The 27,562-nt window shown below is 61.5% G+C and overlaps 2 protein-coding genes and 1 long non-coding RNA gene across 7 annotated transcripts in view; 1 reads left to right on the top strand and 2 right to left on the bottom strand.

The window, feature by feature from the left end:
• The window catches only part of NUDCD3 (NudC domain containing 3), a 30,408-nt gene extending 21,345 nt beyond the window's left edge, over nt 1-9,063 (bottom strand). The window contains exons 1-2 of one of the 2 annotated variants that reach the window (XM_016147863.2): nt 8,790-9,063; nt 3,766-4,067 (exon numbers count right to left, since the gene is read on the bottom strand). In XM_016147863.2, the coding sequence (XP_016003349.2) occupies nt 3,766-4,067; nt 8,790-8,981 (494 nt within the window). In that variant the 5' untranslated portion in view covers nt 8,982-9,063. The remainder of the gene's footprint in view (nt 1-3,765; nt 4,068-8,789) is intronic. The other variant, XM_016147862.2, reaches the window with a different exon arrangement.
• A 71-nt stretch (nt 9,064-9,134) lies between these two features.
• On the top strand, nt 9,135-11,187 carry LOC118610730. The gene is made up of 2 exons (XR_004953985.1): nt 9,135-9,787; nt 10,180-11,187. It is a non-coding gene; the product is annotated as an uncharacterized LOC118610730 (long non-coding RNA).
• A 2,927-nt stretch (nt 11,188-14,114) lies between these two features.
• Nucleotides 14,115-25,323, bottom strand: NPC1L1 (NPC1 like intracellular cholesterol transporter 1). 4 transcript variants are annotated; one of them, XM_036230566.1, is made up of 19 exons: nt 24,332-25,323; nt 21,947-23,475; nt 20,887-20,987; nt 20,380-20,552; nt 20,067-20,195; nt 19,653-19,835; nt 19,081-19,195; nt 18,844-18,971; nt 18,318-18,455; nt 18,024-18,113; nt 17,598-17,788; nt 17,307-17,431; nt 16,672-16,798; nt 16,527-16,582; nt 16,048-16,300; nt 15,721-15,952; nt 15,499-15,612; nt 15,259-15,421; nt 14,115-14,889 (listed from the first exon to the last, which is right to left on the bottom strand). In XM_036230566.1, the coding sequence occupies exons 1-19, from the start codon at nt 24,383-24,385 to the stop codon at nt 14,690-14,692; spliced, it is 4,101 nt and encodes a 1,366-aa protein (XP_036086459.1). In that variant the 5' UTR covers nt 24,386-25,323; the 3' UTR covers nt 14,115-14,689. The 4 variants fall into 4 exon arrangements, with proteins under 4 accessions (XP_036086459.1, XP_016003353.2, XP_036086458.1 ...); XM_016147867.2 differs by having other exon boundaries at nt 16,048-16,198; XM_036230565.1 differs by having other exon boundaries at nt 19,653-20,195.
• Nucleotides 25,324-27,562: the final 2,239 nt, after the last annotated feature.

The following is a 27,562-nucleotide window of genomic DNA, read 5'->3' as shown; positions in this document are numbered from 1 at the left end:
CTGCTGGTTCACCCCCACATCTGTGGCCCTAGCTCTGACTCCATGATCTTAGGCGAAGCAGGCCACCAGGGCCGGACACAAAGGCCACAGCGCCCCAAACGAGAAGCAGCAGGAACGACTTGCTGGCCACGCTCGTCCTGCCGGGCTTCCCTCAGGCGGGCCTGCGGGTCCAGCAGCCCCGCGGCGCCCCTCTCATGGCTCTGGGCTGACGGAGGGACAGCCGGGCCACACCGTGGGCACGCAGGCCAGTCGGTGTCCCAGCGGCACAGGGCCCCGTCCCTCACACAAGCCCAGCCCCCAGGAGAGAGGCTATTTCCAGGCAGTGATTCTCTCTCGGGGCTCCCATTCCCTTCCATCTTCCCTCTCAATGAATTCTGCTGTGACAAGACGGGCGGGAGCCGGAGTGGCCCGGCCTTCCTGGACGTCTGCCACAGCCCGGCACCAGCTACGGCCACGCCCGCCACTCGGGAGCTGAACTGCAGGACCCAGGGCGGCCACTGGACCAGACCCGAGGCTGACCCCAAGAGGCAAGCCCCCAGGCCGCTGGAGAGGTGCCTGGCTGGTGACTGGAACGCGGACGCTGCCGGGTTTGCCACCCTCTCCTCCTGCAGTGCTAAGCAACGTCTGTCAGCACGTCGAAAGCTGCCCCGCGCCCAGAAGCCCTCCCAGTGCAGGTGTGGCGCGCAGTACAGGTGGCGTCGGGGCCCCCAGCGCAGGTGCGGCGTGGCGTACAGGTGAAGTCGGGACTCCGAGCAGCGCTTCTCACAGGTCTTCGCTGTGGGCGACTCGAGACCTGGGGAGCCCCTCCGGACCGGGAGCACATCCTCGAGGGCCATCCCGGGTGGTCACCTGAGTGACGGCTACCTAAACCATTTAACTAGTGAAACAGCAGATGCACAGCTTACGTGGTAAGGGCCAGGCGCAACTGCAGGGACCTGGGTACCACCAGGCGATTGGGGCTCGGACGCCCCCACACTCTGCCTTCACACGGGCCGCCGTGCGGCATCCCGGGGGCAGTGGACAGGTCTGAGCGAGGCTTCCTGCCTTGTCCACAGCCAGCCAGGGAGCACCGGACGGCACAGGGGACTCCATTCTTGGAAGTCTTGGTCCTACAGGCCAGCCAAGGTTTCCTGGGACACATGTGTCTTCCCCCAAAACTTACGTGGGGGCGCAATATGTAAAACTTACTCCGACTCTATCAAGAACGCAGGTGACTGGTGCAAGAAAGAAAAAACAGTCTCCACAAAACACGGCAGCCATTCTGGTCCATCACACAGGAATCGAAAACAAACCCCACCTTATAATAAAGACTTTAGACATTAATTCATTTCCTTCCAGGCCTTTTCTCTGCATAATGTTCAATGTTTTTCGAATTTATTAGTTTGAAGCCGGCTTTTCTCACACAACATCATATCATGAGAACGCCTGTGAGTCAAGGTGCCGCCACAGAAGCAGACCAGAAGAGACACGTTAAGGGACTCACGTGACTGAGGGCCGACTGGGCCATCTCAGGTGCAGAGGCCAGGCCACCTGGAATTCGTCCCAACGGGGCGGAGCTGCTGTCCACAGGAGCCTCAGCTCTGCCCTTCACACCCCCGAGCACTAATCTCCTGGGACACCCCCCAACACCCGCTTGGGCTTCCCTGAGCAACTAGGCATCGGCATGGCCAGCAGATGACCATAAAACTGACCAGCACGACACCACGTCGGCACTGTTACAGTCTCATAAATGCATTTAGCCACTCCCTTCACGGAAATTCAGGAATCTTCCCGAATTCTGTGATACAAGTAACACTGAAATAAACGAAACGGAAGTAACTGTGCATTCGGTCTTCATGCTCGTATCTAACTCCGTTGGGAAGGACTCCTGGAAAAGCAGAGCCACACACACAGAGGGCTCCAGAAACGTGCGCTGCGTCCCCCGAGTCTGGTGGAAGACGGCACTGGGCCCACATGGAGTCTGACCACGGGGCAGGCCGTGCAGTCCCAGGGTCCACAAGGGGCCAAGCCGCTCAAGCAGTCAGACTGCGAGGACCTCGCCGAATACCAGGAAAGCCCAGCAAGGCCGGGTTTTACCAGTAGGACTAAACTACCCCGAAATAAACGGTGTCCCAGGCACGCCCCCAACAAGGCTTAAAAACAAGCTTCTCAAAGGGCGATAAATCAGCTGCGTGCAAAAACAGAACTCGACACTCTTTAAAGAAAAAAAGTCCAGAGACACAATCACATGACGCCCACAACATGAAGGTACCGGATGTGGGAAAACGCAGGAAACCAAGGCCCGACGTCAGGAGAAAATTCCGCCAGGAGAACCAAACCAAGAAATGGTGGAGACAATAGAATCGGCAGATGAAGGCCTTAAACGCTATCACAAACATGCTGAACAACCTAGAGGAACACGACGAGAATAGAAATTGTAGCCATAAAAAAGAATGGAAGGAAACTTGCAGAGCTGAAAATGATCCTATCTGTAATAAACAACGTACTGATGAGTAAGCAGAGACCAGATGCTAGAGGAGAAAAGGGTAAATCTGAAGACAGGGGAACAAAAACTGTTCCGGAAGAAGCACAAGGGAAGCGGCCTCCGGGGCCGGCTTGAAAGCCCCGAACACCCGCAGCGCAGATCGCCGCCTCTGCCGGCCGCAGCAGTGACCACGGGCGGCTGCGCACCCCGGCCGCGCCCCAGGGCCGGGGGGCCACTGCGACGCGGCCACACGCTCCTCAGGAACGGTGGGGGCAGGAACAGTGTGGAACGCCGTGCTCGAGAAAAAGCAGGTGGCGGAAATATCCTCAGAAATGAGGATCAGAAGACAGCGCTTTCAGACAGGCTGGGAGAAGGGAGAGGCAGTGGCCCCTACAGGACGGGCGGGGGGACCCCTCACCGTGCCCCCTGCCCACCGGAGCCCCCGTGTGCACTGTCCCTGCTCCCCTGGCCTTTGGTTGGGCCACTAGGACTCTGGGTTTCCCTACTCCGCTCTGTGTGTTGCCAAGTTGTTCACTTTGCTTCGTTAACGAGGAACCGCCCTCCGAGACGCCCCCGCAGGTCGGGTGCGGGTGCGAGGAGCGGGCGACAGAGGGAGCGTGGGACGGAGCTGGGCAGGGCAGAGGCCCCTGGGAGAGGTCAGGGCGCCGTCCTGCCATGGAAGAGACCTGAAGCGGAGCTGGCTCAGGGCGGCGTGCCGTCCACAGACGCGGCCACAACCCCGCGCACGGAGGCCCTGGCTCTGCCCGCCACGCGCCCGGCAGGAAGGGCAGGTGGGCAGCGCCTCGCTGGACACAGCCCCGGGGAGGAACAGGCGGAGCGTGCAGCCTGGCCGGACCCCCGCGCAGCACGGGCCACTCCGTGACGTCCGGGACGGCAGTGGTGCACTATGCTGCCCCCTCTGCCTCAAGTGGGCACTCGGGAGGGGACCCTGCTCGCCCAGGGGAAGGCGTTTGCTAGGTGGCAGCCGCTGAGGGGCTCTGTGCCCACTGTCCCGGTCAGACGGCCTCCCAGGTGTCTTGTCCCTCAGGCCGAGGGGACAGTGGGTGGCATCTATAGGAAGGGCACCATCAAAAGTGGGGCAAGAGAGGTGGGTCTCACCTGCTGTGTGACTTTGAAAGGGAGAGAATGGAGGGCCCTGACGCCCACTGCCCTCCCAGCCTGTGCAACCAAAGCGCTGTCCCCGTCGGCACACACTGCTGCTATGTGGCCACTGAGTGACAGCGAGGCCCGCTGGGATACTCATCCGCCCCGCGGCCCAGTGAGAAAGGAAGAGTTCTTACTTGGGAAGCGCTGGGGGGCCCATCGGGGCCTCGGCAAGTCCTGCAGCAGCACCCAGCGGCTCGGTGTCCTCCCTGGAGCCTGGGGCCTCCTCCTGCGGGGCAGCCTGCGGGCCTGAGGCCTCCTCCCGTGGGGCGGCCTGCGGGCCTGGGGTCTCCTCCCGCAGGGCGGCCTGCGGGCCCAGGGCCTCCGTGCTCGCCTCCACTGTGGGCTGGGCCTCGGCCTCCCCCCGCATCTTCTCCTCCAGCTCCCTCCTCCTCTTCTCATCGTCCTGACGTGCCATGTGGTCAAAGGTTCGGAACACCTGAAATCACAGTGACAGGCGTGAGCGCCTCTGCCTGGACCGCGGTGTCCTGCCAGCAAGGACAGAAAGGCAGCACTGCCAATAACATGGTCCGGGGACCCCGAGAGCTGCTGCAACAACCCTGAACAGGGAGCTCCAGAACCCCGAAGGGGAGGCCTGCCAAGCTGAGGCCCCCACGAGCCAGCTGCCGCCCCAGAGTGCTGTCTGCCGAAACTACTCAGCATGGTCTGTGTGCTGGGCACAGGGCGGTGCCAGGGTCTGGGAGCAGCAGAAACGTAGCTCAGGCTCCAGAAGGGAGGTGCAAGCCGGCAAGTGTCACCCCGCTGTGGCCCACACGACCAGGTGGGAGGTCAGCATCCCAGAAAGCTCGGGAACCCACTGGACAAACTCCACGTGTACCTGCAACATACAAGCTCCACCCTCGGATCTCAACATTCTAGGGGGTGAAGCAGCCCTTCATCTTTTTTGGGATAGTGACACTCCTACACGTGTTGGGGCTGTCCCCCCAGAAAGTGCACATGAAACGTGGTGCCGTCTAGGGCGCGTGCAGACAGGACAGACCCGCACGTGACGGCCCCGACAGGAGGCCGCGATGCACACACTCCCAGGTCCGGGAGCCCGCAAAGGCTCTTCCGGCAAAGAAACCCGGGTCCTCTCCAGGAGGGCGGGCTCCGAGTCAGACGTCAACAAAAGCCAGATGCCCCCTTCCTGATGCCCCTGCAGCTGCTGGTGGCAAGAGGCCGGCGGCTCCACGCCACGACATGGCTGGGAGCAGACCCAGCGGCCACGCTCCTTGGAGTTTTCCCAAAGGAACTGAAACGTGTCCACACAGAATCTGCGCGGGGCGGCGACAGCAGCCTCATTCGTCACTGTCAAAACCTGGAGCGACCGAGACGTCTGGACGGGTGGGACAGCCGTGGTCCACTCAGACAGTGGCGCATCCGTCACCCACAGGGAGACAGCTGTCCGGCCACGAACAGCTGCGGGGGACCTCGGGTGCGCACGGCTGAGTGAGGGGAGCCCATCGGAGGGGGCTGCACACTGCGTGCTTCCGGCCACGTGGCGTCCCGGGGAAGGGACAACTGTGGACAGTGAAAGGGCAGCGGCTGTCGGGGCCCTGGGCGCGGGAAGGAGGGACGGGCGGAGCACAGGGGATTGTAGGCCCGCGAAACCACTGCGTGGTGCTGCCACGGTGGGCACGAGACACGACCCATCTGTCCAAACCCACAGACCCTGCGCCACCAGGACTGAGCCTGACATGCTCCGTGGTGTGGGCGACGCTGACCCGTCAGCGCGGATCCATCAGTCTAACCGATGTTAACTCTGGCAGGCTGCGGCCAGGGTCTCTGGGAACGCTGTACCTTCCCTTCCCTTCAGTTTTGCTGTGAACCTAAAAGTGCTCTAAAAAATCGTCTTAATAAAACATAAAGATGCTTTACAATGGGTAAGAGCCTGGGTCCAAAGGGCCCAGGTGGGTGCTGCGCACGGAGCGGGGCCGAGCAGGAGCGGGGCCGCCGTGCCGACCGGTGCCCGACGCACTGCCGCGCATTCTCTCCGCCCCCAAACGCGGAGCTGGCGGCGCCGGAAAGGCGAGGAAGAGCCAGACTCGGGGCGCTAACTTGCCAAGGTCCTGCCTGTCGGAGAAGACAGTCAAAACTCAGGAAGCGCCAAGCACGGAAAGACAGAGGTGGAGGAGACACCAAGTCCCGAGGCTGAGCTCGGAGGCTGCCCAGGCCACGGCGCCCTGCCCACTGTCCCCAGCGTCCACACCTGGGACCCCGACCCTCTGCCCTCGGAGCTGAGGCTCCCCTGTGCCCAGACCTTCACCGCAGGCCCACAAGACGAGCCAGAGCCGGGCTCCCTGGGACCCCGCGCCGCGCCCCTGCCTCCGCTCGCTTTCTAGATTCTAGAATTGCAGGGCTGTGGGGCTGAGGAGCCACCTGTACCCTCCAAGCAGCACTCCACCCTGGCAGAGCAGAGTGACTCTCCTAAGACCCCTCATGAGCAAGGCAGCCAGCCTTCTCGACTCCCGGGCGGGCTGCCACCAAGCACGCCGACTCCTGGCCAGCGGCTCCAGGATAACACAGTTGCCTGAAGTGAATGAAACATCCCTCTAACCGTCTGTTCTTAAAACGTACTAACGTGCCATAGAGACCAATGCGTCTTTCACATGTGTCCTTCCGATGAGGGTCCTCAGGCTGTGCGTCCAGGCTACGCAAGCCCTCAGAATCAGGAGAAAAATTCTGGGCAGTCTGACACCGTTCCCCAAAATATCAGGGAAAGATTCAAGTTCCAGAATGGAGCACCCCAACATTCCCATCCAACCCTCTTTGCTGGGTTCTGAAGAGACCTCAAACACCTCCCTTGGGCAGTCTGTCATGGTGTCAGGGGCAGACAAGCAGGCTGGGGTCAAGAGGCCACCAACCACCACTGAGAGGTGACGTAGTGTGGCGCCAAGTCACTTGATCTGATTTAGCATTCTTCATTTTCATTCGAGTGTGGTTGACAACCAGTATGACATTAATTTCAGGTGCACGACACCATGAGGGACTTCTGTACACCCGACACAGTGGTCCCCACTCTGGTCGTCGTCTGTCCCCGTAGTTATTGCGAGGCTGCTGACTACACTCCCTACGGTGTGCACCATGACCCATGACTTGGCCGTTCATAACCAGGAACCTGTGCTGCCTTGGCACCGTAAGGCCCACCACGCAACAAAGCCACCAACGCTGAACGTCTTTCCAAGTGTCTTGCCAAATGCCTCTGTGCTGAAGAGACAGCTCCCAGGATTCACGCTGACCTTCCCAGCCCAAACACCCGGGGATCTGTGCTTTATTAAACTTCCTGGGTGATGCTGCCAGGCGGGAACCACCTGCAGAGAAGCCACGCCTCTATTAACAAGCCGCCAGAAAGTGTCCCCCGGTTTCTGTGATACTTACTGCCCTGCCCACGTCCCCTCGCCCCCTCCCACTCTACAGCCCTTGCTTCTCCGCCCCCGTCCTGTCCTGGGATCCTCCCCGAGAGCTGCTCTCCATCTTCGGCTCTTCACCTCCTCGAACCCCTGTCTACCTCCGTCTCCTACGACATCCAGTCCCATGAGTCTGACAACCCGTGGGCAGGGGCGTCAGCCTGCAATCTCAAATGCAACTTGTCTAAAACCAGGCTTTTTTCCCCAAACTCAAGTGACAGTACCCTTAACGCATTATCGTTATTCCAATAACCCAAGTTCAAAACCTTGGATCATCTCTGATTCACCCTCCCCTCCCTCTGCCCTGCTCCCATGTCCACTTCATTAAACTGGTCACCACGCCTTAACCTGTAACAGTGCCTGGAACACAGTAGGTGCTTTATATATTGATACCACATAAATGAATTACCTGTCAGTTCACCTGTAAAACCAGGGCGAAGACCAAGCTTCCAGGTTGTGTTAGGGTTAAGTAAGGTGGCACCCCAAAATGTAAACCCTCTGCCACAGTAACCAGTACGTCCAGGGGCTCAGCAACCGTCCCCTGCGAGCCACGTCTTCCCTGCAAGCCACACTAGATAAGAGTTCCTACCCTACTATGGAACAGTTAAATAATGGAACAGAAAGATCTGAAATCACAAAAATGAAGTTTTGAGCTCCAACTCTATGAGTTTGGTCGAATCACCTACCCTTGCTGAACTGGCACCCTCACCTGCCACATAAAACTCAACCACATCTATTTCAGAGGGACGTCCATGAAAGTACTAAACCACCGCTGAGATGGCACTCGGCCACTAGGAGGACGAGGACTAGCCTTCAGTTCTGAAACTGAGACCCAACTCCACCCCTCAGCCCTCGCGGGACGGTATCGTCTTCGGTTCCTTCATCGGACACCAGAAAACACCTGACCTGTGCGCACCTTGCAGTAAGACCAGATCATGTTTGAAAGCATTTTGTATACTGTAAAGTACTGGGGGACTGTGAGAGGTACCACCAGCTTTTCTACCCTCCCAGGTTCCTACAAACAGGCTCAACACTTGGCTGAGTACCTGCTTTCATCCCATCAAAGTCCCACCTCCCCTCCAAAACCCTTCTTGATTTCCAAGCCATTGTTTCTATTCCTTTCCTTCCAGTAAGCTGTCACATAACTGGCCTTCCATAGTTGTAACTGTCTGTTTCTCCTTCTTAACTATATATAACAAGTGTCACAAGAGAGAAACCATCCTTAAACATCCATATCAGAATGCATCTCCAAGGCCTGTGACAGGTGAGAGTGTAAATGCATTCAGCAAATATTTGCTTATTGCATTCCAAGGTACCCAGTCAACTCTAATGATTGCGTTTAGCAGAACCTCAAACATACAATTTAACCTGGTTATACAGGTATTTGGACAGTCAAATGGGCTGTCTTTGATCTGGGAAGCCACATTTCAAACAAGGGGTCCACACCCATCAGTCACCACAGTCTCCCACCTCCAGCCTGTGGTGCGAGACCCTGCGCTGCGAGAGCGGAGCCGGCCCATAGCGGAGGTGTACCACTTGACACCCAAGAGCAACTTGATATGTAACCGGCGTCTCTGCTTACTAGAAGCCGCAGCCCCGGGAGGCGGGTCTGGGGAAGCACCAGAGGGGGAAACTGAGGCCAGAGCAGGGAAGGGGGCGGGCTCGTGCGGGTCGGGGGTTCCCGCGGGTCGCGTCTCGCGCAGATCGGGGACTCCCGGGGTCCCGGCTGCCGCCGCCCGCCCGGCACGCGTCACCTGCAGCACCAGCGCCTGCGCGGCCCCGGGCGGGAAGCCCATGCGGTCGGACGGGTGGCGCAGCAGACGGTAGAAGTCGGTCTTGCGGTAGAGGAAGCCGAAGAGCACGCGCAGGAAGTCCTGGACGTTGCCCACGTGCTGCAGGATGCCTAGCAGGGCCTGGTCGTACAGCTCGGCCGCCCCGGGCTCCATGGCGTCGCCGGCGGGAGGGAAGCTCGCTCACTGCAGGCGGGGCCCGGACGCCGGCCACGGCCACTTCCGGCGCGCCGCGGTAACGGCCCCGCCGCCCGCGCGAGCGGAACTTCCGGTCCGCGCTCGCTCGGCGCCCGCGCCGGTCCGCGCTGGCCCCGCCCCTGGCGGCCTCCCCCGGCGGCCTCGCTGAGGAGCAGACTTGAGCCCCGAAGTGGCTCCTAGACGCGAGAGGACTGGGGGCCGCGCGGCTGAGGGCGCCTAGTGGCCATGGCGGAACCGGGCGGAAGAGCGCCCTGGGCAGCGCCACGTGACCGCCTTGTCACGTGGTCCGCGGGTAGCGCCCCTGCCGGGTGTTCGGAGCCCGGGACCGCGGGCGGCCCGCGCGAGCCTCGTTCCGGGCGTCAGGACGTGGACGTGCGTGCGGGCGGGTGGCGGCAGTCCTGTAAACAGCCGAGCGCGGGGCGAAACGAAGGTCACGTGCACAAGTGGGAGAAATAAACGCCGAGAGCGCGCGTGCTCGGGGCTGAGCGGCACGCGCCGGGCGCGCAGAGCCGCGTGTGCCGTTGTGGCGAGACGGTGTGCGCGTGGCGTCCGTACACAGCGCGCCCTAAGTGTCGTAAACACAGCACACGTACCAACAACCTCAGGGATTTTGCTCAACAACTTAATAACGAAGGAACCAGTGACGCAACAAAGCTGGTTCACGAGCATTGGGAGGAACTGAGTACTTAACAGACCTCCTGAGAAAGCAGAGCAAGATGGTTAGATTGTACACAAAGCTGGTTAGCATCCTACAACAAAGAGCCGTAAGTTGTCTTTTCTAGTGGATAGAAATGATCTAGATCTCTAATGCACTAAAATCTACAAATTAACGCTTATTCTCATAAGTTACATAGGGGCTCTAATGAATTGTAAACTCAAACGCAGCTAAATTGCCCTAGAGCATTAGTTATGGAACTTTCTGGACTTAGGACCCACTTTTGCTCTTAAAATTTATTGGACACTCCAACAAACTTGTTTATGTGGGTAATGCTTGATAGTTGCCATATTAGGAATTAAAATTTTTTAATGTTCATTTCATTTTTTAAACTATATAAAAAGCACATTCACGTTAACACTTATGAAGAAATAATATTCTTCAAAGTAAAACGTTTAGTGGGAAGAGTAGCATAATTTTACATTTTTCATGTCCCCGCAGCATTTGGCTGGACAGAAGGCAGCAAGAGTCTCAAATTGCAGCGCCCAGTGCTTTGCAGCGTGCTGCTTGGATTGGTGTATGTGAAGAAAATCCGTCGCAGAGCTAGTGGCTGGAAATGAGAGGATTGTTTTAATTGTCTTTTCAGATAACCATATTATTCTTTGAATCGACACCAAAATTTGACTAGTGGTAGTTTCTTAAAGGTTAGTTGCAATGTGGAATCTGAGATGTGTCTGCAAATGCTTCCTGCTTTGTCACGCTGATGTCTGTCAGTCTGTCCTGGTCAGAATGGATCTTTTATGAACTCACAGAGGTGCAGTCTCCCTGAGTATGCACAGGAACCAGCACCAGTTTGTGGCCTGTTAGGAACCAGACTGCACAGCAGGAGGTGCGCGGTGGGCAAGCTAGCGAAGCGTGATCTGTATTTGCTGCCCAGTGCTAGCACCACCGCCTCAGCTCCACCTCAGATCATCAGGCATTGGATTCTCATAGGAACACCGGTCCCTGGTGCCAAAAAGGTTGGGGACTGCAGATGTAAGCCGCCCATCTTGATGCTTTGTTATGGCAGCCCAAGCAGACACGGCCACTGCCTCGATTCCTGCTAAGACAGTAGCAGTCTTAGCCACCGCTGCTTTGCCACCATCATTGCAGATATCTACAGTAAAAAAACAAAGGGCATCGTGGCGTTATTATTTTGACCTTAGAGACCTCTCAAGGGTTCGCTATACTCTGAGGACCGCTGCCCTGGAGAATTAAAGCATCCTGGAATGAACCCAGCATGGAATGCCTTAGTACGACTTGGAAAGGACATGCAAGCACCTTACTGCTGTATTTCCAAATTTTGAATAACAGCTGAAAGCATCACAAATAGAGCAGAGACTGCCTCTGGGGAAGGGGATCAGGGGAACAGGAATAAAACAGAAGAGGCCTTTGAAGTCGGTACCATGTGCTTGCATTACCTATTCAAAAAGTAAATCATTTTTTAAATAAAGTGAGTAGAAAGCTAAACATAATTTTATACACTCCAGCAATCACACTCAGGTATTTACCCAACTGATCCGAAAGTCTATATGAAAATGTACACAAATGTTTCGAGCGGCTTTATCATAATTGCCAAAAACTGGAGGCAGCCCAGAGACCCTCCAAAAGATGAATGGAGAGACAAACTGTGGGCCATCCATGTAAGGAAATTCTATCGCCAGTAAGAAGGAATGAGCTCTGAAGCAACGAAACGATATCAGTTGGTCTTAAATGCATATTGCTAAGAGAAGCCAGTCTAAAAAGGCTGCTACAGAACGTGACATTCTAAAAAAGGCAGAACTGTGGAAGCAGGACTCAGATCAGGGGTTGCCAGGGGTTTGGGTGTGAGAAAAGCTTGAATGTGTGAAGCACAGCGGCCAGGAAACTTCCGTTCTTGGTACTGATGATGGACACCTGGCACAAGGGTTATCGGGTTATCGAAACCGGAGACCTTTACAACACAGAGTAACTTTAATGTATACAACTTTTTTTTTTAAATCACTTCAGGGATTGGGGATTTCGGAAGGGAATGCAGAATGTGACCGGGTAATCGAACTGTGTTGCAAATGAACGTATCAGCCTCACTGAAGGGAGCCTCTGACCTAGGTAGCTCTGGAAATGCGCGGGGTTGTCGGGGCTGGAGGGAAAAGGAGCTGCACGTAGACACTTCTTTCTGTGTTATGTCCCACGGGTGCGGGTTAGCAGTTCTGAATCCTACACATAAGCAGTGGAAATGGACAGTACGTGGCGTGGGTGGTGGAGCCAGTCTTCTGACTGCTGGCATGGGCGGTTCCGGATAAGCAAGGAAAGCGCCTAGAATGGTCCATGTGGTGAGGGGTTAGAGCTGGAGGCATCAGAATGAGCTTGTGTTTAGCGTAACAGAGGCAGACGACTACATACAGACCTGCTTACAGGAGCATGTGTGCACAGAGCCACATGTATTTACACGTGTGTATTCCCTTGGTCTCCCAGCCCAGAAGTGACACGCATGTCGGGCACCCAGGTCCTGGTTTCCAGCCCCATCTCCAGAGGAGGAACCACGGCTCCTTGGAGCAATGGCTGATTCTCAGGCTGGGGCAGGAAACATACAAATTGCGCCAGGACCATCTTGTAGAGCAAAAAAGTAAAGAAGTGCTCAGAGAGGAAAAACCCACCAAGGGTGTATGACAAAGGGACACGGGAGCCAACTGAAAGGGCGTCCGATGGCCTAAGCTGGAACGGTTTGACGAACAAATGGGTAATACTAAGTAACGCTGTATGATCACCCAGAGCACAGGGCGGGTACGCGTGAGCCAAGCGCTGAACTCACATACTGTGTGCTCAGGGTGCTGCAGCTCCGCCCGCCTAGGGCCGGGACACAGCACCCCTTCCCCTGAGTGTTGGCTGCACGCAGGGACCACCCACCAAACAGCACAGCCTGGAAAGGGGGGAGGGCGACAGGCGGGATGCCTGGCAGACATGGCCTCCACAGAGACCAAGGTCGGCATCGCAGCAGTCGGTCAGTGACAGCACGTGTCCTCGGCGTGACGTGCTGAGAAGAGCACTTCACTGCGGTCGTCCACCAGACAAACCCCGTTTGAGGGACGTGCTGTGAAACACCTGGCCAACCCTTCTCCAAGTTGTCAGGTCTCAAAAACATGGGAAGTCTGACAAACCGTTACAGCCCACAGGAGCCCCAGGTATCATGTGGCATCCTGAGTGGGGTCTTGGAACAGAAAGAAAACAAAGAAAATCTAAATGAAGACTTCATTAGTAACCACTCGTTTCGGTTCGTACGTCGATGAATGAACCCTGCCTATGTGTCGCAATGGTGGGCCGGGCCGGGGGGGTGGCGTACGGAATGCTGTACTGTCTTAGCGATTTTTCTGTAAATCTAAGATTACTATAAAAAGTTTTTTTTAATATATTGAAAAAGCGATCACATCCGTGATGCTATCCCCTCCCCCAAAGCAGCACGAGGCGCCATGTTGGGGTTGGGGGGAGGGGCCCCGCCCGCTGCTGCTGGCCCTGTAGACAGCAGGCGGCTGCTTTGCAAGGTGTCTCTCTCACCGGCGGAGACTGTGCCACCTCCAGGCGGCTCCCATGCATGGGGAGGCGTGCCAGCGTGCGCTGGGCGCACAAGTCACAGCTCCGTACCCAAAACCCAGAGGTGAGACGAGCTCCAGACCCTTACGCCACGTCAGATGTCAGAGCGCACTATGCACGCCAGGTCGGGCGAGGGCTGTAAAAGCCCACTTACGAAGAGACACATCTTGTCTAGCCAGTTTTGGCCACCAAATGAGTTTGTCCCAAAATTACAATGGAAAAAAAAAAGTTATGACCTCAATTTTCAGAGCTTTGAGGATTTTGGAATTCCAAGAGGTGCTCCAGGGCTGAAAGAAGACGAGGAAGCACTGCGTGGCCGTGCTGCCGGGGGCGGGACGAGACGCTGTGCCGGGGCTCACGGCTGGCCTCGACCGTGCGCCCCGTCGCACGCTGGCAGGCCCTCCGAGCACACGGGCCCGCTCCGCGAGGGGACCGGAGGCTGGAGCCACGGGGAGCAGGGCCTGCTCCAGGGGGTTGGGATGCTGTGCTCCTGGATCCCGCGCCCCACTGCCCCTGCCAGGCCTTTTGGGGACCTGCCGTGTGCACAGTGGGTCCCTCCCCCCCACATGCACCCCAGCTTCTCTAGCAGACTCTGGGTCTTGCCTACGTCACAAGCTATTCCAAGAGAGGGCGCAGCTGCAGGCCCCTCCTCCGGCCTGACCCACAGGCTCTGTCGTCCACACAACAGCCTGGCTGCTTCCTGAAAAGGGGACCGGACAGACAAACCCGCGTCTCCTTGAATCAGCCTCCCACGCAGGGGATATTTGTATAATTTACAGAAATGACCTTAAACCCAGAAGCATCCAGAAGAGGGCACGCGACCAACACCATTTCTCCTCAGCAGACGTTTATTAAGGGCTGCTGTGCAGGGCTCTGAGCAAGGTGCTTTCCTCAGTGTGTGTGTAACAGAGGTGGCCGGTGCCCCGGCGTGGGACTGAAGCGAGGGCCGGCCCATCCCCAGGGCGCACATCCTCGCAGCTACGTGGGCCACCTCTGCTGATGGCAGCAGCCTCCGTCATCGTTGGAACAGGAGGTCAAACCAAATGCCATTTCCCAGGGAGTCAAACCATGGCCAATGGCCAGGGTGCTTTCCAGAAAGTTCCGCTACTGCCTGCCACAGCAGCGGGAAGCCCTTCCCGGCCTCCCACAGTGCCTCAGCCCAGGCGGGGTCTGCTCTCTGCCCTCAGACTCGTTGTTTTGCGGGGACCAGCAAAGGGGAGGTGGGCAGGGAGTGGGTGGTGAGGGCTCCAGCCGAGGCGAGAATGGCTTGGAGACCAGGAACCTACCGCCCAGGCCAAGGGCCCACTGGGACCTGCAGGTCAGAGGGTTCCCTGAGACGTAGGATGGGTCCGGGTTCCCATGGGGAGCCCTCCCGCCCCTCAAGCCTGGATGGGCTCTGGCTGCATCACGACCCCTGCGCACTGTGGGGCAGAGAGTCATCGAGGCCACCCACACTCTTGGCAGGATGTTCAAAGCCGTGATTGACATAGACACAGTCGGCTGGGCGTGCTGGGGACGAGTGCTCTGAGTAGGAGGCCGTCCTGGCCACCGCCACCTCCTCTTCCAACTTCTGCTCAAGCACCAGAGATGGGTTGACATCAGGCCCTGCAGAGGGACCGACGGAGAGGAACGAGGTCAGGGAGACGGCCCACAGGGAGGTGCAGCCGACAAAGGAAGGTCAGAGGGACGTCCTGAGCCCTCACTGCACCTCACCCGGCTGGCACTGCACCCAAGCCCAAAAGCCAGTGGTCAGCTCAGCTGTCACCTGTGCGAGCCCTCACCCAGCTACCTTCCAGAGCCGGTCCCCACCATCAGCACGACCTTGCAGGGTGCCCCGCAACCTCCCACGGCCTGTGCATCCCTCTCCCCTTCCTTCCGGGACCCCCTCTCCCGTGCGCACCCACAAGCATGCCCCGCAGGGAGTGGCTGGCCCTCGCTCAGCCGCAGACGCAGCACTGGACGGTCACCACTCACCCAGGTAGCTAAGGACGACGGGCAGGAAGACCAGTCCATGCAGCAGGCCCAGCAGGGTGATGACGAGGTTGAGGCGGAAGAAGAAGATCTGGATGAGCTGCGCCTTGGCCAGGCCCAGGACGAGGATGCCTGGCACGTTGGTCATGGCCACCCCGGCGAACACCTGAGGGTCACAGGCGGGTGTCAGGCTGGCACACGGCAGCCAGCCCAGGGCTTCGAGTGGCGCAGCCACCTACTCACCGCACTGCCCATGGAGATGGTGGCCTCCTTGGCCCTCTCCAGCCGGGTGGGCTTGGTGCTGACAGCAAAGGAGCGGGTGATGTGGGACACGAACTCCACGGAGATGCCCACTGCCTGTGGGCAGAAACGGCATTTCAGCCATGAAGGGGCCGGGGTGCAGGCCGCCCAGGCCAGCAGGCAGCACTAGACCCCGGAGAGAACAGCATCTCCCACACAGCTGACCGTGACCAGGTTGATGAGGGACACAGCGTTGTAGCTGATGCCCCACAGGGCCATGAAGCCCACGGTGTCCACCAGGATCATGAGGATGGAGAAGAGGTTGAGGAGGCCGGAGCGAAGGTCCATGCCCAGCAGGAGGCAGCAGATGACGAAGGTGGGCAGCAGGCAGAGTCCCAGCGTGGCCAGCCCCTCAGGCAGCAAGGTCAGGTACTGCTCGTAGAACACGTTGGTGACCCTGCAGGTGGTGGCCCAGCCACCAGTCACTCGTGGCCTCCACGCCCACCACAGGAGGGCAATACGGCGCCCGCCCGCCCAGCCCTGCGGCCTCACGTGTAGGGGAAGACCTCGAAGGTGGGGTCGGTGCCCGGCACCTTCCGCAGGTCGGCAGTGATGTTGGCTGCCAGTGCCCAGGTGGCCCGCAGAGCCTCCGTGTAATCGTGCGAGTCCCTCAGCGGAGTGTGGTAGGCCATGAAACGCGAGGCTGGCCGCCGCCATGTGACAGCGGGACAATGGGGACGGAGGTCAGAGCCTGCTCCTGCCCTCGGGGCCCCAGGGACCGGGGGCCAGGGCGTGGCCGCCACTGCTGTCAGATTCATGACGAAGTCAGGGGAGGGGGCCTACAGTCCGGGCAGAGCCACAGGGTCTCCCGCTGAAGCTAGGGGCTGCTCTGGGTTTGGGGAGGATGGGGTGAAGCCTGAGGATGAGGAGCTCAGTGACAGACCTCCAAGGAGCAGGCAGAGCCCCATGGAGGAGCAGAGCAGGAGACGTGAGACCGAGAGCCCGTGGGCTCCACGTGAGGCCATGCTTACCTAGAACCTGGCCGTCGGGGCCCAAGTCCACAGAGGTGCTGTAGGCTCCCAGGCCCCTGCGGAAAGGCCAGAGCCAAGGCTTGGCCGGGGACCAGCCCCGGCCCACGCCCCCCGTTCTTCCGCCTGGGCGCCCTCCCCGGCCTACCCTTTGGGGCACCTGACGTTGGGTGGGTCGCTCAGGAACCAGGGAAGGTACTGGTGGAACTGCTCCGCTGAGGGCCGGACAGGGCCGGCCGTGAACCCCACGCAGTTCTTCAAGCAGGCCAGGGAGCCTGCAAGACAGCAGGGGCTCCGGGCAGCCACCCTCGGGCCCCCTGCCCTCCCGCCGACGCCCCCTGTCCCTGGCAGGTAGAGGCCTGCGTGTCCCGCGCGCCTCTCCGGCTGCAGGCCTCTCCCTGCCGGCCGCCGACAGCCAGCTGAGGGAGGGGAGTGTGGAGCACAGAAGCAGCCCCCCAGGGGTCCCCACTCACTCACAAACATGGCCGTGCCGGGGAGCAGGACCACGTGCCACCTCGGCTCACTCCCCTTCCTGCCGCCCGCGAGAGCCAGTGTGCCCGGGGAGCACAGCTCAGCTCAGGAGGACACGGGTGTGTGAGTGCCCAGTGCTGAGCTGAACAGCACCCCGTTCAGACCAGCTACTCACATGTGCCTCGAGCCAGTGCCCCTGCCCCAAGTGACAACGCAGGAGGGCACGAGGGGCCAAGCGAGCCTTGGCAGTTCTCGCCTTCCCCTCGCCCCAAGCTGTGGCGGGCCACGGGCCCCCGGGGGCCTCTCACTCACTGACAGTTGAGGGGCAGAACTCGTCCTTATTGGGGCCAAAGGCATAAATGCGGCAGCAAGAGGCCGGCGTCAGCCAGTCGATGAAGTCGTCCACCCAGGAGGAGGCAGGGATGGCCAAGTAAGACCTGAGGGTCGCGGGACAGAAGGTCAGGGCTGCACCAGGGAGGAACCACCTTCTGGGGGCCCGACCTCCACCCTGGGCCTCCCAGGCACAGGGCAGCAGGCAGGCGGCGGAGCGGGGGCAGAGAGGCAGCAAGGGGCACCAGAGGGCGTCGTGGGCCGGGCACTCACTGCTCGGGGAACTCGGTGGCATACTGGATCTTCTGCGACAAGGAGGAGCTGTCACAGCCGGCGCTGGAGCAGATGCTGTTCATGCCCTCCGCGCTCGAGAAGTTGAAGCCGCCGGTGGTGACAAAGTACACCGGGGCCCCCACTTCAAAGTAGCGGTTCAGAGAGAAGAAATAGTCGAGCAGGTACGAGTCCTGGAGTGGAGGACAGTGAGGCTCGGCCGGACGCGCCGCGAGGGCTCCCTCCAGCTCACGCGCACGGCACGCGCACGGCACGCGCACGGCACACGCACAGGCACACGCACGGGCACACGCAGAGGCGCACACGCGGGGTTCACACACGGAGGCAAGCCCCACCCCGCCCGGCCCACCCGCTGTGCTGCGGCCCGCCCCGCCTCCCAGGGGACCGGCACAGAGCGCCACGCCTCACCTTGGGCAGGGCCAGCTCCTGGTCCAGCCCCACGCTGATGCGGCCCATGCAGTAGAGACCGGCCCCAAACAGGGCCAGGAACACCAGCACCTGAGGAGGGCGCCGCGCGTGAGGGGCCGCCCGCTGCACACACAGGCCACCTCCCCGCTGGTTCAGTGTGGGGTCCTGGGAAACCTCTGGAGTTGGCCGGGGAGTCCCCGCTGCCCCCATTGGCCCCCGCTGGGCAGGGAGGGTCAGGCCGAGCAGGCCCCGCCCCGGGGTGCGAGGGCCACAGCGCCCTTCGGCCTCACTCACCACCACCACGCGGGTGACTCGGTGCAGCAGGAGCGGGGCGTAGACCCTGCGGAAGAAGCGCAGCAGGAGCCCCTCGCCCTGGCGGGGCGCCGGCAGGTCCGGGGCGCCGACGCAGCAGCACACGTCCGGCCGCGAGGCCTGCGGGAGGCAGCCCCGCCTGGTGGCCCCGAAGCAGACCGCCCCGCCCCCCCCCCCCCCCCCCCCGGCCCCCGCACCGTGGGGACCCTCCGGGGCGCTGCCTCCCTTGCTTCTGCTTTCTACCTTGAAAAAATATCTTTGAAGCCTGCGCCCTCCCAGAATCAGTCGCTCCCTGATGTATGATTTATTTCACAATCTCATGTATTTTAGGAAGTGTGATTACATTCCCCATAATGACCGAAAAGAAATTGCTTTTCTGTGGGACACTGGGGACTCCGTGGCCCGAACACTGCGGCACAATGTTCCTGCCCCCGACCCCTCTCCCAGCCTCCTCTGCCACGTGAAGCCACGCGGCCCCGCCAAGACGGGGCACGGGCAGGGCCCCCACCTCCTGCCTGCGGCCGTCGAGCGAGAGCAGGGCCACGAAGGCCGACACCTGCAGCAGGAAGTCGAAGGTCACCGCGACGCCGGAGGTCAGCGCAAAGGTCCTTACGGCGGGCATGGGGGTCAGGGCGCCTAGGGGGACAGACCTGGCTCTCAGGGCGCGGCGCCGCTGTCCCGCAGAGCCAAGGGGCTGCCGCGCCCAGGCCTGCGGCCCCGGTGGGAGGGCGGGGTGCCGGCTCACCCATGAAGAAGCAGATGGCCTCGGAGGCGCTGCACAGCAGCATGCTGGGCCCCACTGCGCCCAGCGCTCGGCCGACGTGGGCCTCCCGCCGCTCCCCGGGCCTCCGCGGAAGCCTCTGTGCGGAGACAGCAGGGGGGTCCGGGGCGGCCGGGGAGCCGGACCGCGCCCTTGCGCCCGCGCGTGGCCGCCGCCCACCTTCCCCTGGCGGAGCAGACCCTGCGGACACTGCCGTCCCGTCTCCGCTTCCCAGGGTCTGGCCCAGAAGAGCGCTGGGCGAGTTCTGGGGTGTCCGCCGCATGCTCACCCCAGTGATCGCTGGGACCCGCAAGACCGCCAAGAGCCGAGCCTAACTCCACTGGTCTGCGCCTCCCCTGCCGCGCGGCGTGGCAGCGCGAGGGCGAGAGGTGGCTGCGGCGGGACACCCTCGCCGGGGGCGTGTGGGCGGGCGGAGGGCGCCCGGTGACCCCTTGGTGCGCATGCGTTTACGTGAAAGACAAACGCAAAGCCCTGCAGCCCAGGATCGGCAGCCGGGCGCTCAGTGCGCGCGGGCGAAGCCGGGGGCGGGCGCGTACCTGGTACTCCAGAACCAGGATGAAAATGTTGTCGGCCCCCACGGCCAGCACCAGGAAAGGCACCACTTGAAGGACCACCAGGGAGGAGGGGACGCCCAGGTAAGAGAAGAGGCCCATGGCGGCCGTGACGGCTCCCAGCACCACAACCACCCCGCCCAGGCCCAGTGTGGCCTTGGCGTCCACCTGCAACGGAACCGGGTCAACCTCCTGGCCCCACGCGTGCGCGCTGGAGGAGGCGGTACCTCGCAAGGCACTGTACGTGTTAGCTTTGCGCCTCACAGGAGGGGTCTGTCGGGGAGCAGAATGGACGCTTCCCGGTGTCCCGGGGCGCCACTGTGGTTTGTCCCCTTTGCTGCCAGGTGCTCTAATTGGGAAGGTTCTGGACGCCCTCACCGCGTCCCTCCCCCTGCTCACCGGCAAGCGACGCCAGCTGGCATAGCTGCCCAGGGCCAGGGACATGTACAGGAAGATGACCAAGTAGCTGACCGCGAAGATGGGCAGGTCTTCGGCCGTGGTGCGGTTGATCTCATCTTCCAGGGAGCGCTGTGGACACACCCAGCCAGCCTGCTGACCCCTGGCCCGCTGGGCCCCGCAAGGCTGCAGGACCGCTGCCCCGTCATCATCTGCCCTGGCCCAGGGACACTTAGGAGGGAGCCAGGCAGGGGACACAGGGATCCGCCTGAACCCACTAGTGTTGTGCCTTAGCCTGGGACCCCGCAGTCCTCACCTCCGCCATGAATGTGACCTGGAAGGTGCCGGCAGTTCGCCTCTGGAAGGCTCGCATCTCCTCCAAGAAGCCTCCCTCCCAGAGCTTCGCCTGGGCCAGCCGGGGGTCCCCAGGAGGGTAGTTGTTGAGGGAGAAGGTCATGATCAGGGCCTCTGCCTCAGAGTAGTCTTTCCCTGGGGAGGGGGGACATTCACCCTCCAGCTGCACCCCTGCCCCCTCCTTCCTCCAGCCTCACCTCTCTCACCTGAGTCAGTATCTAACCCTACACCCCACTTCCCTCTCTCAGCCAAAGGCCAGGCCTGTGGGCCCAGGCACAGAGCCAGAGAATCCGAACAGCCCTGCTGAAGACGAAGGAGGTGGCCGAGGATGGAGCAGGGCCGGCAGGTCTGCAGCCCCCCACCAACCCCTGCCAGCCCGGCCGCCCCCAGGCAGAGAGAGGCCCATCACGGCTTCAGCCCTCCCACCCCCTGTTCCCCTCGCGGCCTCCCCGGGGGCCGCCCAGCTTACCTCTGTAGCCCCCCACAGCAAGGAAAGGGAACACGGGCGCCCCGTAGTCGGCCATGCAGCTCAGGGCCAGGGCCGTGCCGTCTTTGAAGGTGAGCGGGGCGCTGCGGGGAGAGGAAGCACCGTCCCAGGCCTGCTCCCGTCGCCCTGCGCGCCGCAGCCTGCAGCACCGAAGCCTCGGCCCCGGTCAGAGCCATTTCTCCTGACAAGACCTCACGCGGCCCAGTGCACACTGACCGGAGCTCCCCAGGCCGGGGCGCCCGAGCCACACCCTGCAGGCTCCATCATCGCATCCCCGTTGAGGCAGATGGGTGACATGGACACCCGAGGTTCTCTGGGGCGGGGCTGGGACAGCCGTCGAGTCCTGATTACCTGCAGCCAAGCCAGCCTCGCACGGCCCGGAACCCTCCAGCCCCCGAGTGGAATCTCTCTTTTCTGTGGATAGTTTGCTGGCCCGCGGTCCTCGGGCCGGTCTCCCCACCCCCCGACTGAGCCCCTTCGGCAAGCACAGCTCGGGTACCTGGACAAAGCCCCTCACTGCCTGCCCAAGGCCCGGCGGCCTCATTGTCACCCTGTTTGTACCGCAGCAGAGTAGACGAGACCAGGACCGAACCCCAGACAGTGGGGATGTGGGGCTGTGGCCCGCCGAAGGACATGCAGCCCAGGCAGTCAGGGGCCGAGGTTAGCCACAGCCTCACGAGCTGCCCACGGTCCTTGCTGGCCTGAGAGGCTGGCCCAGAAGCAAAGAGGGGAGAGGAACAGGCACACGGGTGGGGTCGTCAGACTGCCCTGTGACCCTCAAACCGAGAGCACGCGAGTACGCTGCTGCTGGGCTGGGAGCTCTGCAGAAAGGCCAAGGCAGCGGGCTGGGGCGGCCATGACAGCTGCAAGCAGGAGCCCCGCCGAGGCCTGGGAGAGGAGTGCGCACTGCAGCCCTGGGACCAAGGCGGGAACCACGCGGGGCCCTGGGCCACTGGGTGCCTGGCCTGGCCCGGTTCCCGAAGGCCCTGCCACCCCCCCTTCCCCCCATGCCGCCCAGCCCAGGGCGCTGCCCGGGACTCACTTGGCACAGTACAGGAAGTGGTCCCGCCAGTCCACCAGGGCGGTCTGGCCCGCCAGCGTCTGGGTGGCCGTGAGCAGCAGGCGCGTGCGGTTGCTCTGGAAGTACTGCAGGAGGCTGTTGACGCAGCAGTCGGACAGGCCGGGGCCGTGCGGGTTGAGGGGCGCGTAGCAGACGTCCCGCAGGGTGACGTTGCGCTGCTCCTCCGGCGACCACACCTGCAGGCGCCGCAGCCTCTCCTGCAGGCTCAGCAGCTCCAGCAGCAGGTCGGGAGCCAGCACGCCGCTGAAGTTCTTGGGCCCCAGCAGCAGGGAGTCGTACCTGTAGCTGGGCCGGTGCGGAGCCGTCAGGATCACCTGGTTGGTTCGGAAGAACGGGCCGAAGTGCTGGTCGTGGAACGCCTTCTCCCGCCGGGCTCGGCTCTGGGCAGCCGACCACAGCTCCACGGGGTCCGTGGTCAGTTCCAGAAAGGCCAAGCCCCCTGCCGAGACGACCACCACAGAGATGGACACCACCAGGACAGTCGCCGGCCACGAGGCCACCCACGTGCCCCAGCCCTGGAAGCACCGGCTGAGGAGGGTGTGGATGTAGAGGCTGAGCCTGTTGGAGAGGCTGGCGCCCGCCTCGGGGTCTGGCGTCCTGCGCCCGCCCCTGCGGGGGGCCAGGCGGGGCCACGCCAGGAAGGCGGTGAGCGCCGCGAGGACAGAGCAGAGGATGATGACCAGTGCCGGCCCGCCCGCCATGCGGCCCAGGTGGAAGGTGGTGTCTAGGGCCTGGGGCCGGGTGAGGGCTGGGCACGACGCGGCACAGTCCTGGCAGGAGCAGGCCGCTGCACCCTCGCCCTGGGACTCGTTGCAGGCCGCGACGTCCCCGCCCAGGGGCTGCAGCACGCTCCCTGGGGCCTGGACGGGCTCCCACAGGTGGAAAGTGATTTCCAGGGGAGCCAAGCCGTTCCCTGTGTCCCCCTGGTAATCGAGCCAGCGCTGGGCGTTGCAGAGCGTGGAGCCGTAGACGCCGCACATGGCCCCCACGGCCAGCGTGGCGGCGGCGGGGACGCGCACGCGGCTGCAGGAGCCGTAGGTCTGCTCTGCGAAGCTGCGCTGGTAGAAAGCCTCGTAGGCCAGCACGGCGGGGGGCTGGCCATCGCCCCGCCCCGCCACGCGCGTCACGTTCACGAAGAGGCTTTGGTTAGGGCTGCACGTGTTGTGACAGTGCAGGCTCACGAAGTTGTCCGAGCAGGCCGGGCATCGGGTCAGCAGGGCCTGGGAGACCGCCAGGCTCGCCTCCAGGGACACCAGCTGCTTGGGGGAGCAGCAGGCGTAGGTGGCAGTGGGGCCAGTGTACAGGCGGGGGCAGACGCGCTGCAGGAGGGCGAGGTGGTCGCCGGTGACGAGACGGGCGGGCGTGTTGGACAGGCAGGGCACGTTGGCCAGCGAGGCCAGGCTTCCAGACAGCTCGGGGTTCCTCCCGCACTCGTCGTAGAAGGCGCAGTAGCCGAGCTGGTGCGTGGGAGTGTACAGCTCGCCCCAGGCCTGTGGAGCAGGGTGGCATCACCATGGGCCCGGCACGCCGGGCACGGGAGGCCATGGGCTTAGGAAGGACTCGGAGCAGGGTGGGGTGGGCGGTGGGCACGGCAGCGCCATGCTGCGGGGCTAGAGGGGCCCAGGGGTGTGCCGGAGCAGCACTCGGGGCCTCCCGCTGGTGTCTGGGGGTGACGGCGCACAGGTGCAGCCAGGCTGTCAGCCCAAGTTCCCGAGTCACTGGAGAGCGAGCGAGAACCTTGCATTCGCAAGGTCAGGCAGAGGGTGAGGGGGCGAATGCGGAGACCGCTGGAGGATGCTGGGAGGTCCTGCTGAGAAACGGGGCCCAGGGCCGGCCGGAGGACGCTCAGCAGCCACGCGGGCCCCAGGCCCTGGGCGTGAGGGGCCTCCGCCCCCTCGCCGCGGCTGCCATTGTGCCGCGCTGCAGGCCGGGCCTCTGCGCAGGGTCTCCCCGTCCTCGCCTGCCCTCCCAGATGTGCACCTGAGCGAGGAACCCGAGCGGCGGCCCGGGACCTCCCCCAGCCCCCCGCGCAGATCCACAGTGGGAGTCCGCACAGGCCCCCGCCAGCCGCCTCAGGCCAGGGCATCTGCAGTGGACAGGGATGGGAGGTGCTCCGTCACACCTGGCCCAGCGGCCCCCTCCCCAACCCTGTGTCCATCTAACCCCACAGCCTGGACACTTGGGCAGCCCAGAACCCTCACCCACACCCTCCTCCTGGGCTCTCTGGGATCCCCCATCTGTCCAAAGACCAGCCGCCAGACCCGGGCCCTCCCTCGCTGCCACCAAGCAGCCCCCGGCCACCCCCAGTGAGGGCAGCGGGGAGTGGGGCATGGGCAGCAGACTCACCCCCTGCAGGAGCAGGGCCCAGAGCAGCCAGCCCCTCAGGCCCACCTCTGCCATCCCAGCACCAGGAAGGGCCTAGAGGAGAGTGAGGCCACGCCACCCAGGCAGCGGACAGCGGGACCAAGCCACGAGGGCAGCGTGGCCTGACCGGGTTCGGGACCAATGGGGCTGAGCCCTGCGCCTTCCAGGGCTCCCCTCAGGTTAATGATCCAACTCACTGGCTCCGCCTACCTTTGGCCCCACCCTCTTAGGTGAAGCGCTCAGTGCCCCTTCCCAAAGCCACCCAGACCCAGGGCTGAGCCAGCCAAAAATTCACCCAGCCCCACACTTGGCCTCTGTTGTAGGAGGCGCTGGCTGGGGACCCATGAGTGGACACCACATGGCCCTCCAAACCCCCACGAGTCCCCCACTTTTCCCACTTCCCTCCCAGCCTCAGACCCTGCTGCCCCCCCCGCCCCCTCTTGGGACCAGGCCAGCTCTGGGCAGACGCGCCCTTGCTCTGTCATCCTTAGCAACTGTTATTAATATTAACAGCCCAATAACAGAAGGGTCGAATTAGGGGTGGAGTGACACAGTGACATCAGTCTCCTCTGGGTGGAGAGGAGGGTCCACTCACTGGGGCCCCAGAGCTGAGAGCCACGGCCTCCCCTGTACCCCCTCCCTGTGCCTCCCTCGCCCTGGCAGCCAGAGTGTGGCGGGCCCCTACCTTGGCCCTCAGCCTCTGCTCCCTCCCCACAGGCACTCCCTGTCTCCCTGGAGGCCAGACCTTGGGCCCCTTGCCAAGGCTGAACTGATAAACGCAGCCATAGAGACGTCTCCCACGCAGCCACCTGCCGGAGGGTGGAAGCTGCTATCTCGTCTGTCTTGCAGGAGCCCTGGCCTGACCCCGAGGGAACGCCCAGCGCACGTCTAGGAAGATGGGGAGGAGGCCGGGCCAAGCCCACCCACCCCTTGGCCTGTCTGGACAGGAGTGTCACCAGCCCAGCCTGTCTGTGCACAGTGGCCTCCACTGCCTGTTCCAGCCCCTCCCATTCACCCCCCTGGCAGACGCTGAGCCCCCAGCCCCACGGGGGTCTGTGTCCTTCTGTGTCCCGCAGCAGCAGACCTGAGACAGGGTGAACAGTTCATTTGGAAGGGAAGCAGGACTGATCCAGGGGACAGCAGGAAGCCAGCTGGGTACACTGGAGAGCTGGCCCACCAGGGACCTCTGGAGACTGTGGGGGCACACCTGGGGGTCCCCTCGGGGAGCAAGGATGCAGGCATGCTGGCCCGCCACCTCCAGGCACGGGTCGAGGACACTCCTGGTGGCTGCGGCCCAGACTCCTGTGGGGTGGACCACTGGGGGGTGGGGCCCAGACGCATGGTCTGGGGTCTGCTCGCCCAGTCTTGGCACCCTGGCCCCTCTGCACAAGGTGCCTGCGAGGCTGCCGCGGGCCAGACCGAGGCCACGAGAGCAGGACGCGCACTCTTGGCCCATGACTCGCTGCAGACACTCGGCGCCTCCTCCGCACTGGGCAGTGTGCTCTTGGTGGGCTGCACCCCACGGGCCCCAGCTGGCTCCCATATTTCATTTCGACAAGTAAGTTTTTGGCGAATGTCTTCATGCCAACTGTTTTCCCGTTTTGCATTCATTCCCTTAGGCCAAGCTCCTGGAGGTGAGGTTAGCGTGGGCACCGTGCACGGCCCCAGCTCGCCCCCACCCCGGCTGTCTGGGGTGCAGCCCGGCAGTCCTCGTCAGGATCTTGACTCCTCAGAGGCTGAAATTCCCTCCACCGACGCCATCAGTACCCAAGGTGCTGGGCACCAGCCTCCCCGCGCTGTGTGACATCTGGCTTAGGTCTGCAGACTGGATACCTGGGACACGATGCTGCTTTCATCCCCGCCTCCCACTCCGCACTGCCGGTGAGAGTGGAGAGGCCTGAGCAGGCGCAGAGAGGGACCCCGAGCTGAGCCCAGCCTCTTAGCGCAGCAGCTGGTGGGGTGGGCCGGCTGCCGGCACAGGAACCTCCCGTGTGTGGCCAGGTCAGGTGGCGGCCGGTCCATCCTGTGTGGGTGGGCTGTGGAGCAGGACCACCGGCTGTGCGGCTCCCAGGAGCGGGCAGAGTTGGTGGTCCAGGCGAAGCTTCATCTGTATTTGCAGCCGCTGCCCAGCACCAGCATCACGACCTTAGCGCTCTCCACCTCAGACCACCAGGCCTTGGATTCTCACGGGAGCCCCGGTCCCTGGTGCCACAAAGGTTGGGGACCGCTGCTTTAAATGTGTGGTGGAATTCAGCACAGCCATCAGGTCCAGGGATTTTCTAGGGAGATTTTTGAAAATGGATTCAATCTCTTTACTAGTTATGGATCTGTTCAGATTGTCTGTTCCTTCTGGATTCAGCCCTGGCAGACTTTGTGTTTCTAGGACTTTGCCTGTTTCATCTACTTATCCAATTTGTTGGTATATAATTGTTTGTAGTTCTCTCTTACAATACTTTATGTAGAATTGGTAGTTATGTTCTTAGTTTCACTTCCGATTCAATAATTGGAGTCTTTTCTTTTTTCTTAGTCTAGCCAAAGGTTTGTCATTTTTATTACTCTTTTTAAAGAACCAACTCTTGGTTTAGCTGCTTTTCTGTGTTGTTCTATTCTCTACGCTGTTCATCTCTGCTCTAATCTTTATGATGTCCTTCCTCCCGCTAGCTCTGGTTTTAGATTGTTCTGTCGATCTGAGTTCTTTCTTGTTTTTTGACATTAGCACTCACAGCTGTAAATGTCCCCGTTAATACCCCCGTTGCTGCACCCCTTAAGTTTTGGTATGTTGCGTTTTCATTTTCACTGATCTCTAAGTGTTTTCTAATTTCGCTTGCGATTTGTTCTTTGACCCATTGGTTGTGTGACAGTGTGGAGTATCGTTCATACAAGTTTGTGAATTTTGCAGTTTTCCTTCTCTTACTGATTTCTAACTTTGTCCAGTTGCAGTCAGAGAATACACACCAGATGGCATCCAGCTCTTTAAACGTTGAGACAATTTGTGGCCTAACGCATGGTTTATCATGGAGAATGTTCCATGTGTGTTTGAGAAGAACGTGCTGCTATTGGGCAGAGTGCTCCGTGTACGTCTGCTGGATCTGGGCAGTTTCTTGTGTCGCTCGAGTCCTCTATTTCCTTCCTTACGTCTGGTGGCTCTGCCCATACTGAGAGCGGGGCACCGAACTCTCCTGCCGTGGTAGAACGGTGTTTCTCCCCCGGTTC

The sequence above is a fragment of the Rousettus aegyptiacus genome, unplaced genomic scaffold, assembly GCF_014176215.1.
Source record: "Rousettus aegyptiacus isolate mRouAeg1 unplaced genomic scaffold, mRouAeg1.p scaffold_m13_p_13, whole genome shotgun sequence".
Lineage (NCBI taxonomy): Eukaryota > Metazoa > Chordata > Mammalia > Chiroptera > Pteropodidae > Rousettus > Rousettus aegyptiacus.
This window is presented reverse-complemented; position numbering and strand designations above follow the sequence as displayed.